Source organism: Acanthopagrus latus, chromosome 15, assembly GCF_904848185.1.
Source record: "Acanthopagrus latus isolate v.2019 chromosome 15, fAcaLat1.1, whole genome shotgun sequence".
Lineage (NCBI taxonomy): Eukaryota > Metazoa > Chordata > Actinopteri > Spariformes > Sparidae > Acanthopagrus > Acanthopagrus latus.
The window spans coordinates 6107041-6119971 of record NC_051053.1 but is presented as its reverse complement, the minus strand read 5'-3'; the positions used below and the strand labels follow the sequence as shown (position 1 = coordinate 6119971).

Below are 12931 nucleotides of genomic sequence, written 5' to 3'. Positions count from 1 at the left end.
TTTTTTTTTTTTACAAAGGTAAAGTGCAGAACACTTATGCATCACAAGAAACGTGGCGTGTCTATCTACGTTGGTCCTTGTGAAAGCATGTGCGTGGCTAAAACAAGCTATGCAAAAATTCTGAGACATTCAGTTTCACAATCTTTTTATCTGCTGACCTCATTCTATCCTGCTTGTTGGATAAACAAGCCTCATCAGATCGACCGAGTTGCTATAATGGCGTTTCCTCAAGCAGCAAACATTCATGACGCATAACAGGCCTAATCAGCTACTATTTCAGAGTGGCCGGCTTAAAATAAGAAAAAGAAAGACAGAAAAAAAAAGTGACATGCCAAGGGGCCGGACTTTTACAGCCCATTAAGGCTCGGCATTTACATGTGTTAACTGGCATCCTCTTTCAATAATTCTCCTCTTTATTAGTTTTAACAATTGTAAAACAAACACAATATATACAAAAAAAAGTAATCTTATTGTTAGTGAAATAAGAGTATATTTGTGCTTGGCAACAGACAGAATATGTTAGCCTACTACCAAAATGATCAAAGGGCCAGAATGAGGTTATTACAGGGCCACATTTGGCCCAAAGGCTGCCGGCTGAATGGGTCTGATGTGCAGTGTCTGACAACATCACATTAAAGAGACAAGTCTGGAAATTAATGTTACATATTTTATTCTATTGCTCTGAGTAAAATACATTTCACATCAAGGAAATATATTTAAACACAATACAAAATAGGGGGAGAAAACACTGTGCACCAATACTGACGGGACTGCACGTACGTACGTTGTATGAACGTGAAATAAGCAAAACATTCATGGAGTGTAACAATTACAGAGATTGTCTTTACATTTGTGCCTCGAGTTTGCAAAGATCTGACAGTTTCTTTAAAAAGACATGAACTACCAAAGTTTGAAATCAGAAGGTTTTTCAACCAGTGCACCAACATTCACTGGCGTCAAGTGGAGCAGGGTCAGGTTGATCTTGAGGTTTCACTGAATTGGCGAACAAAATCAACGCCAAAAGCGTGTCCTCCAACTTGACTAAAATGTTTGTTGGGATTTAATCAAATCTTCGATCTGTTAACTGTGTTAATAACAATGCTTTGTGACTTTGTGACAACATTTGGTTGAAACAAAACATTGTTTGCATGAGAAAAGCCTGGCAAAAAGGTCCACATGATAAAGCTGAATGAAAACTTTAAAAAGCTACACACTTCTTCTCAATCCTGTACAATTCATACCCGTCTCATCTTTGGCTGGATCTATGGGTGCGATACGTTATGGTGGTTCAGTAAAGTCACAAGCTGAGATACATCTTTACAAATGTGTTTAAATCCCGACTAAAACCCTCCAGTTTTGTTCTTAAATCTTCTGCGCCATACCTCAAGAGCAGATGAAAACATAAAAGGAAAAAAAAGCAAACTTGGTTATGAGCAATGAAAGCTGCCAGATAATGAATGAAATATGAATTAGCAGTAACACGAGTTCATTCAACATTATCCAGCACCGCAAACAAATACAATCTACAATATACAATTCAAAAGGCTCCTTTTAAATTGCAACGCAAATCCAACTAGCTCCTACAGCAGCACAGCAAAGGTTAAATAGTGCAGTTCAGCCTCAGCAGGGAAACACCCCATACACAACACCTGATAACCACAATCAGCACTGATAACAAGGAACAATGTCTTGATGGAGAAATAGTTCTTTTCATAGTGGGTTACAGGTTTGTATGACAATACGAATGACGAATGATACTAAAGTTGAGAGAAGAGTTTCAAGATGGTCTCTTTAGGATAGAGTCTGTGGTGTGTTTATAAAATGTGGCAACATTTTTCTGAAATTATCTGACTAGTAGGGCTGCAAATGAAAAACATTTTTAATCTGTCACTGATTTTCTCAATTAATCTATTGGTTGTTTGGTCTACAATTGATAGAATTGGTGAAAAATCAGCTTTTTCCTAAAGCCCAATATGTCGCAATTCAATGTCTCATTTTGTCCACAAACCAAAGCTACAAATTTACTGTAAATATGCATACTGAAGAAGCTGGAAGCTTTTTTCCCAGAAAAAAACATTATCAAACTGATCACTCAATGACTGAAATAGCTCTCCAACTTATCAAAAATCTGTTGCAGCTCTACTGACCAGCACTTTGGAATCAAACCCCTCAATTTTAGGACCACACGTAACCACAATCATTGTGTATTTCTGTTGGTACATAAGTTGATTCAGAAAACAGTTGTGCAGCTGCTACAATCCTTTAACACCCACATTGCGTTTGATAACATGCTTGATGGAGATGAAATGACCGGTACAATCTTAGTGAGTGACATACACAAACATCACGTCACACAAACATGTAATCATAGCAGTTAATCTGAGACTGTGTTCACTGTATCAAGTCGGACCAGAGGAACACTCCTCTAATCTAAAAGAACTCATTAGCCCTAGAGCGCGAGTACTCCTGTACTCCTGCAACACAAGCAGCTGACTTTGTTTTCCAATGCATACATGGGGCCATCTGGTGGATTCAGCACCAGAGGCACACCTTGAACTTAAAAGTCTCTAAAGTCCCTCATGCATATGTGCTCCATATATTGTGCATCATATATATATATATATATATTTATTCAGAAATATATCCAGTAAAAATATACTTATTCATATACATAATCCAGACAGACAACACTGGGATAGCTTCAGCTGGTATTACCTCATGTACCCCATCTATCACTACCGAAGGACACTGGACAGTCGTGTGTTTGGAGACCTTGTGAATAGCCGCATTTAGGACTCTGAACATTTGGGGGATGTCAGTGCATTTCCCCAACAAGAAGCGCAGTCTACTTTAAAATCTGGGGACATTGTTTTACCCCCCAAAAAGACCCTGTTGAAATAGGTAGTACTTTCCTAAGCTACAGGAACTTTGGAGTTGGCATTTCTGATTGGTCGACTTCTGGCACTTGTTTTTTGTTCATTGTGCTTCAACACATCAACATGGCGTAACATGGGGGAAAGCACATGACAGATGAACCGATGAAAATATCCAAGCCTCAGTGAGAATTAGTCATGTTAACAAGATGACGTGTATAAACAGCTGTCGCTTTATCAGATGTCACGGGTCACTATCACGGGTCTTCAGACTGTGGAGGAAATGCAGGTGCCAACGGGCTAAAAGAACCTTTTAGTTCCTTAAAGGAAGTTCCTGGGACTAACAGCTCTACGTGCTTTGGGTGGTGCAACATCTGCTACTTTTATTTGGTACCATCAACAGCCATAGTGCAAACCAAAGTTTTGCAGAAGGCTAGTGAGCTGTTGCACATAAAACCACTAACCTCCGACTCTCAGGATCTTAAATTAGACTTCTCTGAGGCGGCTCATGCAATCCCTCAATTCAAGTGTGAATATTAAACCAAAAATTTGCAAAGATTTCTGCACGTCGCTGTCTTAAAACACACAAACTGCCCATTAAGTTTCAGCTCAGATCCAAGCTCTCTGAACAACATGTACACACAACACTATATATGCGTTCACCAAACAATCACTACCACCTACAACAATCAAATAATTCATTAATATGCCACTGAATATATTGACTGCATTATCTCATAAAGTGATCTCAAATTTAAAAAAAAACAAAAAGGCCATGGTAAACATTTACGCTGATGATAATTACACACATTAGTGTTCACTCATGTACTTTGTGACTGTGCTTAATGAGCTTTTGCAGTATTGTCCTACATATCGCCTTAACTACATTTACCTAGCACCTCATCACCTGGTCTATGAATATGAAGGGAGCATAGTAAGTACACTTAAAGGAGAGCTGAAGAGAGTAAGAAGCCACACCTGTTAACAAGAAGGACAACCAAAGAGGAACTTATTCATGAAGGGTTAGAGAGACTATGTAGAGCTCATCCACACACTGGTTTTTCTGGTGTGACTACACAGTGGAAGTTGGCAAGAATCTTAATGAGGCAGTCTTAAAGGATAACTGAAAATTGTCAGTCAGTGTCCCTCAGCCTCATGCCAATGGAAAGACAAGTGTTTGACTTATGTTGTACAGAAAGCATTTATGGAGTAGATGAAAATAAAGAAATGAAAAAAGAAACATAAAAAAAAAACATAAAATCAATACAAGTCATAAACCAAGAAGCCCCGAGATCCCAAACTCCAAAGCTGTTATTTACACCCCTTTTAAAAAAGGTGCGATACGCAAGTATTGGTCACACTGGCATTCTGATGTAATTTTAGTTCACTTTGGAATGTCTGAAACTAAAATTTGTACACATTGCAGCTTTAAACCTGAAATCTTCACCTTCGCCTCCAAGCTAAAAAGTGCGAACTACCTCAATCCATCTACGTCAGTGAACACTGCAATGCTGTTTGCTTTGAAGCTCGAGAAATGTTTTGAGGACTACAAAACTGCCTGACTTTCCTTCAGCATGAGGGTGAGACAATTATCATCTTAAGGTGAACTTGTCTTGTGTAATAGCTTATAATAAGAATTTGCTAAACAGAATAATGTAACGATGACCAGTCAAGGATTTAAAAGATGAACTCTTTGAGAGTGAGGACACAAGGCAAAAAAAAAAAAGATTAGAGATTATGTTACAATCAGAATGAGAACATAATCGACTTACAAGCACAAGCCTTCATTCTAAACTGGAGTTTCGAATAATTTAGCAGAGAACTTCAAACTTGATGAACCTGAATGCAACATGAAATATTGGTGAGTGAGACACATATCAGTAACTTCATGAACTGCCATGCTGTAGGCAGTTTTGACCAAAGGAAGACAGAAAACACACAGTGAAACAATATAAAAATCCAGGAGAGTTTTTCTTTTTTAAAGGAGCACCTTCTATTTGCAGAGATACCTATGATCGTCCTTCTTGAACTGTTTTGCTTTCCCTTCAGTGAATCCTCTCCTCTTAAACTTTGAGCAGCTCCATCCATTTAAAAAAATGCAGCAGTACACATACCAACAAAAAAAATACATAAATAAAATTTGTTTTGCCCTCCTACTTGTGCCCACAGGACAACAGACGTGTGTATGTGTGTGTATGTGTCTGTATGTCTTGTGCATGGAGATGTGTTGGCTGGTACTACAGGCCCTTGTTGAAATAGACGGTGGTGGTGTTGGGACTGGCCTGTCGTATCCTCTCCTGCAGCTCTGGTTCCAGCCCGCTCACGCTCATAGAGCTGCAAAAAGACGGTTGAACATGATTTGAAAAATGCTGCTACATTTTGGAAAACACTTCATGTGCAAGAATAAGAGCGACTGCTTAAGAATGACTGAATAAGATGGCTGTTTATACCTTTTCTGCGGGAATAGGGCGCAGCACAGTGGAGTTGCAAACACCAGGCTGAAAACAAGAAATAGAAAAGGATGTTAAAGATGTTGTCACTTGTTCAGATAGACAATAAAAATAAAGGAAAAAAAAGCTCCATAGATATACTATTAATAATCCACTTACCACAGACCGACAAGCCCCACCTGGACTGGGGCATTTAAAATTGGGAATCGCTACAGGGAGATAAAAATCAGAGAGCAGAGCTGCAGTGAGTCAGGCAAACAAATCAGAGGTTTGACAAGTTTATTTGTAGCGACATAAGCATTCAACGTATGTGTCATACGTGGAATGTGACAGTCATGCGTGAAGTCTGCTTACCTTCATGAAGGCTCTCTTCTCCAGAGCATTCATTATGACAGGGGGAATAGCTGTAAAAAATGTAAAAAAAACTCAGGTTAAATGCTCTTAATAAACAGTAAAACCAAAAAAGAATGTTGACACGTAAGTATGCTGTTTTCTGGGACGTAAAGCCAGCGTGTGACGGCTAGAAGTGTGAAAATTTGTCAGTGTTATCTATTGCACATTGGTCGTGGAAACCTTTTTTTAACCATAGATGACTAGGTAAGTTGACGATAACTCAGTGTCTAAGCATTTGTCTTTACAAATATCTTTAATATGTTTCATGTATTCATAAAGTTGTTCAAGTCTGTGGCATCTGGCTTGCACTGGGGGACAATTAGTTTTAGTTTAAAAAGTTGAGTTAAATTGATTTTCTTTATTGTAACGTCTTTTTAAAAATTGTATTTTCAACCGCAAAATGGTTTTAGATCCACAAGTACAGCATTAATTAAACCTGCAATAACAGATTTTCTAGCCACTTTGCAGCTAATAAAAATCGTGAACATTGTCATGTTATAACCCTTGATGTTAATATGAAAAACAGTTACTCATTTACAAATCCCGCAGTGAAGCAGAAATGTATCTATTGAGACTTGTGTTTTCTACTGTCTGATGAATTCAAGTCTTGTATTCATTCTGTTTTAACCCTCTCTGGTCAAACTTCTGAATAAAATGTCGTCTCTCTAAGCTGCTAAATGCACCACTATGTTCACAGGCTTGTCACTAACATTGTCTGTCTGTTGTTTAGTACTGGGCAGGTTGTGTAAAGATGGTTTATGGAGATATTTAAGAAAAAACAAAACAAAACATAAAACTGCCTACTGTTTCCAAAAATGACACTATGAGAATAGGGAGATTGCAGCAAAACAGCAGAGTTGTGGGTCGGACAGCTAAACAATGGGCTGACACACTGTAAAAAGCTCCATAAAACTGAGTGGAGCTGTCAGTTTGGGTAACAATTCCACATAGGTTAGGTTCATCGATACGAGCGCTCTCTGTTACATTTTCATTGTTTTTGAGTGGGCACTGGAGACATTGTTATTATCAAAATATCAATAATAGCAGCTTTAACAAATCAGCAGATATAATGTTGACATTACCCATTGCTGGCACTGCCATTCCGATCCTTGACACCACCACCTGCATGATGGCCTGCTTGGCAGCATTGGGAGACTCTCCTAACCTGTTGTCGTTCTCATCTGTCACAGGGATACCGTACTTCAACTCCCTGGAAGACAAAACAGTAATATAGAGCAGTTGAAGCAGCCGTCATGACAGTTCCTGACCAAACAAAGCAGAGGCGTTTGCTTTATAGATCTGACCTCTGTCTCATGAAGGGAATGTTGATACAGTTAGCAGCAGCAACAGCAGCAAAGGGGACAAACCGACTGACAATTGGAGGGAGACGCTGCGGAGATGGGACAGAATCAGAGAGACATTAAGAACTCTTGCATCAAATCTCTGCACAAATATACAGCATTTATATATATGCAAATCAGTATTTGAGCTTCTTTTTATTTTACTGTGTTTTCACAGGCATTACCGAGGCTAGAGACTTGAGTCCCAGCGCAGTGACCACAGCTCCAGTAGTAGCACTGACATAGGCTGCACCAAGCTGACTGCAAGAAGACCGTTGCATTAGACACATTTCACACATTAATCACCCACTTCCCTTTTCATCATTTTCACACTTCACAAATAGCTGACTTATGCTTCACCACATGACTGCAGCTGGACATCTATCAGTTGCACAAGTAGAATTTCTTAGTAAGAGTGCAAATTCATGCTATGTATGAATATGCAAAGATAACAAACAAGGACCCCCTCAAAAATAATGATAAGGCAGAGAAAGACGACATAATATTCATCCTTGTTGACATGCTTAATGCATGAATATGCATTCGCAAATTTCCTCTCTTCATAAAAGCATGCACTGGAATAAATTCTGCAGGATCTTTGTGGATCAATGTAAAGAGTACACAAATGTAGGCATATCGCATCAACCCGGAGCAAATAACCTATGTCAGCATGAGTGCATGGTGACATGGGGCTGAACATGCTTAACAGTGGAACGTAATACCGCTGTGAGAGAAGGGGAGAGGACAGCAGCTCCCACAGCCTCCTTACAGAGACTAGCTTAGAGGGAGGACAGGAATGATCTAGTGAGGAAGTGAAGTGAGAAGTCCTCCCTACTTCACAGTCATGGGGGCATCTCCACTGCGGTTGGTGTAGTTGACGACAGCGTTGAAGGACTGGTTAACCCACTGCCAGAACACCACTGCTGGAGTCGTCCTGTGAACAGGAAGTGAGTCTTTACAGACTGAACAGTACAAACACATTTTTTTGGCACTGGATTCAAAGAGTTTATTGACAATGTAAAAACTGTCATAATGGAGCGTACAAGCACTTTTACTAGAAACACCCTTAAGGTGTGTTTAATCATACAAGTCTGCAGATTAAATGTTTATGTGTATCGTTCGTAAGTGTATATCCATTATTCTGTTAAGCATTGTGTATGTCTGACATGCATTACCTCTGACTAAAGCTGGATTGCACAAGATACAGATTCAGATTAATCTATCTAACCCACAAAGACCGATGTGGCAAGAGTTTTCTGCAACTTTCAAAACTGTCTTGCTCGATTATGTCTAACAATTGAAGCCTCCTTACACCCACAATGCATGTTACTATTAAGTTATTAAATATAATAAATGTATACAATTTCCGTTTATACTTTTGTCCCATGAGGACTTGATTGGTTTTGAAGTTAAATCTTCACATCTGCATTTTGTTTTTATTCTTGAATAATCTTGAGTTTTACCTCATCTTTGTTTGTTTGATGGTTTGTTTGTTGCACCTGTTTCTAAAATTTAAAGATACTATCTTGAAATGGAATTGATTGAAATTTCAGACTTTGGCACCCCCAAGTGGCAATATGGTAGACCACTGATCACTAAAGCCTGATCACCAGACAAAATTTCTTCTAATTCTTATGATGTACAAGTGTTCAATATCGAATCAAAAAAAACTTGATAACGTGATATAACCTATTGTTTTACTCTGCCCTTTCATTGCACTGATGTCAGGGTTTCTGGGTCAAATTGGGATTGATTTGGTTGTACTTTGGTTTGGTGAGTAGCCAGGCAGGCAGCAGTAGCCGTGTTTCTGACGCTCTCTTTTCAACGGCAGCACCAACAGTATTCAAATGATTTCACTGATTATCAAAATTATAAATTGCCATCAATTTACTCTGTCTATTTTTCTGATGTCAGAATCACAGAATCGCATGACCTCACTCTCCTGCAGGAAGAGTGATATTTTTCATTCTTTAAGAGGATTTCCGGTCTGTGAGAGATTAAAATTTCTATTTTTATGCAGTGCTGTATGCTGTATTTAGGTTACATTCAAAATCACATAGAAAATGCAGCATATTGCCACTCTATATATTATTTATATATGTATATTGCTCTTATTTCTATTTTCTGTCTTTTATTTTTAAAAGGCCGATGCTTGATGTTCAGAATACATACAGTACCTGTAGAAGGTGAGCATGCAGCCTGTGATGGACATGTTCATTGGCACCTGAGCAGACATCCGGCCAATCACAAACATCTTCTCCCCTGTGTCGGGGTGGAAGGCTGAGTCGTAGATGTACTTGGCCCTCCAGAGCTCATCCTCCGTCAGGCCAGGTTTCACCTTCCCAGCTCTGAAACACATGTTATTATGTCACCCACATCCCAGATATGCCTTCTTACTTATTCAGTTTGTAAAATAAATGTATCTACACAAAACTGGATCTTTAAACTGATGCTTGTCCCTTACAGAAAAGACATTTTTTTCCACTGGCATCTCCATTACAGATACATCATTATCTGGCTGGTCACATCAATTCTCATTAATATTCATGCTTCACTCCATCCTCTTTATCTCTTGGCTGCCTCTACCTGTAGTCTTGCACAATGACTCGGGCCTCCTCCAGCGTCTCAGAAGACAGAAGGACATTCCTGGGATCTGTGACCATGAAGAAGTGCTGGGCGCGGCCCATAAATGTGCCTTGGTCCCATCTCGGTTCCTTGATGTTTATGTTGAGGGACAACTCTCCAGACATCCTGGCTTTCCTTGATAAATAGCGGACATAGTAATAAATGCTAATTTTTGTGGATAAACAAACAAGAACATTCTGTTTAGATGCAGTTCTTCAATAGGGTCAGACTTTTTCTTGATTTTTTTTTTTAAACCAAAGTGTCAGTACATAGACCATAAGCATAATGGTTTGATACTTTACTTTGAGAGACATACTGTATACTGTGCCTGCTTTCAATCAAACTTTTATCAGAGCCAAGGTTCTCTAATAATGAATGTTGTCCATACACAGGAACTTAGTCTGATTTAAGTAAATCATGTCAAAATTATTATTTCAAATGGCAACTATCTGAGGAAAGAGCAACACAATCTCACCAGACATTGATGGGAATGTTTTCAACTCTGTGCTATTCATTTACACATTTTAATCTATATGACCTAGCTACTGCCGATACCCAGCTGTACAGGTGAAATCACCACTATTAAACACCCTTGGCTAGATTGTAAAGCATCCACCTCTGCTCCACGAATAGCTCCGCTACAGTACGCATAGAGGTGAAGCCCCCTCTCCCATCACTGAACAGCAAAACAAGCCAGAAGAACTACACGTATAATTATCTATGCAAATGCAACCCCAAAGACACAAGTTGAGCAAGTTAACTTGCCCTTGGCATGCTCTGACACAGCTGATAAAGCGTTCTTATATGCTGTTCTTCCTATACTGATAATGGCCTGTACAAGGTTGAACTCAAAACTTCTTAGACAGTATCAGTTATGACTGTGAGCACAAGATAAAAAAAAAAAAAAAAACAAAACCAAACAAAACATTGTTTGAAATGTAGGCGAGACCTTGTGGTGTATGTAAATACAGCTGAACATATTTCCAACATTTAGGAGCACAGCTAACAGTGATTTCCATTATGGATTAACATGCTGATTATTCTCTCCATTACTCCATTCTATTTCCATCTGAAGCTATTGTCTGATTAACAGTCAAACATCCAACACATTCACAGTGCTGTAACCCAAGATGTGGAAAAGCCATACATTCCCACAACTGAGGGGCTGGAACAAGTAAATATGAGACATGTTTGCTTACAAAAATGATTTAATTCCATGATCAATCAGCAAAACGGTTGCCCAATACCCCTCTACCAATGGAATAATCGATTTACAACTGATAGTTTCAGGTCTTTGCCTTTATCCATATCGAGTAAGAGCAGAGTAGACACATCTGTATGTGCCAACACTACCCTATGACAGGAATGTATTATGTTTATTTATACAGCAGTCGTAAAGTGTGTAGTGTCAAAGTGAAAATACCTCCAGGACATGCAAGGGCGAGAATACCAATATGGTGGATTCAAAGACACAACCCCTTATAGATGTGCTGAACACACACACATAACTTCTGTTTGTTCTTTTAGCTCTTTACAAATACAACCTGACCTGAAAATCAAAATCAATCAATATCATAACTTGTAAGACAGCCGAGAATATTCAGTGTGTCACCTTTTGAGTAGCTGATCAAAGAAACAGCGTGACACACATGCTGACAGATGGGATCGGGGAAGTCACGACACGCTAGCGTTACAGTCCCTGTCAGCAAGCCGGCTAACGAACGTAGCTAACAAGCTAGCCGATAATGCAAGTGAAACATGCACACAGGAGCGCACACATACTCCACAAGGACATTGAAACCATATGTTATTCGCACAACACCACATGTGAAGTTGGTTTGGATAATAAACAGCCTTTCCGCGCCATCAAAACAAAACCACCTCTGTGTTTTCTTGGTAAACATCAACTAGCTACCTAGCCGGGTAGTTTCCAGGCTAACTAACATGCTAGTGCTTGAGCTAATGTTTCAACAGCACATATCGAGAAGGACTAGAAGTTAACTTGGTCAGTTTACAACTAAGTAAAGACGAAAATTCAGTCAGCACAGAGACGTACCTGGTTTGCTGTGTTTGTTTTTCGGAAATGTATGACCTCTCAATATCACAGCACAGCGGAGGACCGATGCTGCCTTCTTGTACTTTAGAACGAATCGGAAAACATAGCTTCACAAATAGGGAAAGTTTACGCGCATTATGTTATGTAACTTTTTGTCCACTCTCTTGCACTATAACATTTCTCTGGCTTATACTGCCTATTGAATTAGCCAACAGGAACTCTGATCAGCTGTGTTGCCACGCTCGCGTTGAATTTGTGAAAAATCAAAACCGTCACATCAGTCGCTCAGACGCTGAATTCGAGAAATCAGAGCTTCGCGGAGGCCTTTGAAAGCAGCGGCACTGGAGGCGGTTATCGTCATGGAGGACGTGAGTTGCTGAAGCCCCTGGGCGTCAGAGGTAGACGGCACATGATTGGTTAAAATACAGCTGACCGGCTGTGGGATAAGGAATTAGATATATACATGACATACATACAATTAAAACATAATAAGGAATGTGAATAATTATGCTTACCAAAGTTTTGGAAAGATATGAGGGGATATTTGTAATTTCCTTTTGCATTCCTTCACTTTTAACAGTCAGTACTGATTTGATTAAATTGTAGGGATATATCCCCTAGTGAAATGTGCTGTGAAGTAAATATTTTTTAAAAAAAAATCTTTTATTTATTCATTTTTCCTGAAAGAAAGACAGAAAAAGTGCATAAAATCATGCAAATGACTTCCAAATGACTACAAATACTTGATTTAATTTCTAAAAAGTTTTCAAAAATTATGTTGATGATGTTCAAAGGGGCCCTGCAGAGTTTTCTTGTAAACAAACAAAAGTTAAGTTGGGAGTTCTTCCAACGTTTCGAATAAAAACCTGATCATAGTACATCCTGTCCATCCAACAGGGATCTCTCTGTTTACTGGAGAACTCTTACCTTTCAGCGGGGAGCCTGTTTTTGACGATACTCTCTTTCAAAGTGATTGCTCATGGTCTATTGTCTATTGTTGGTTGTTTGTGTCTGATAAAGTAGATTTCCAAATCCTCCTGTTGGTTTATAAAGCACTGAATGGTTTCGGGTACATTTCTGATCTGCTGCTATGTCATGAACCATCCAGACCTCTGAGGTCGTCAGGCACAAGTCTGCTTTGAGTCCCCAAAATCAAAACTAAACACAGAGAAGCATCGTTCAGTTATTATGCAC

General features: G+C 39.1%; 1 protein-coding gene across 2 annotated transcripts; it reads right to left on the bottom strand.

Annotated features, from left to right (window-relative positions):
- Positions 1–647: 647 nt before the first annotated feature.
- sfxn3 (sideroflexin 3) lies at positions 648–12841 on the bottom strand. 2 transcript variants are annotated; one of them, XM_037123716.1, is made up of 12 exons: positions 12665–12840; positions 11738–12173; positions 9643–9816; positions 9234–9404; positions 7892–7990; positions 7242–7317; positions 7021–7106; positions 6799–6926; positions 5678–5727; positions 5483–5532; positions 5324–5371; positions 648–5207 (listed from the first exon to the last, which is right to left on the bottom strand). In XM_037123716.1, the coding sequence occupies exons 3-12, from the start codon at positions 9804–9806 to the stop codon at positions 5111–5113; spliced, it is 969 nt and encodes a 322-aa protein (XP_036979611.1). In that variant the 5' UTR covers positions 9807–9816; positions 11738–12173; positions 12665–12840; the 3' UTR covers positions 648–5110. The 2 variants fall into 2 exon arrangements, with proteins under 2 accessions (XP_036979611.1, XP_036979612.1); XM_037123717.1 differs by lacking the exon at positions 11738–12173 and having other exon boundaries at positions 12665–12841.
- Positions 12842–12931: the final 90 nt, after the last annotated feature.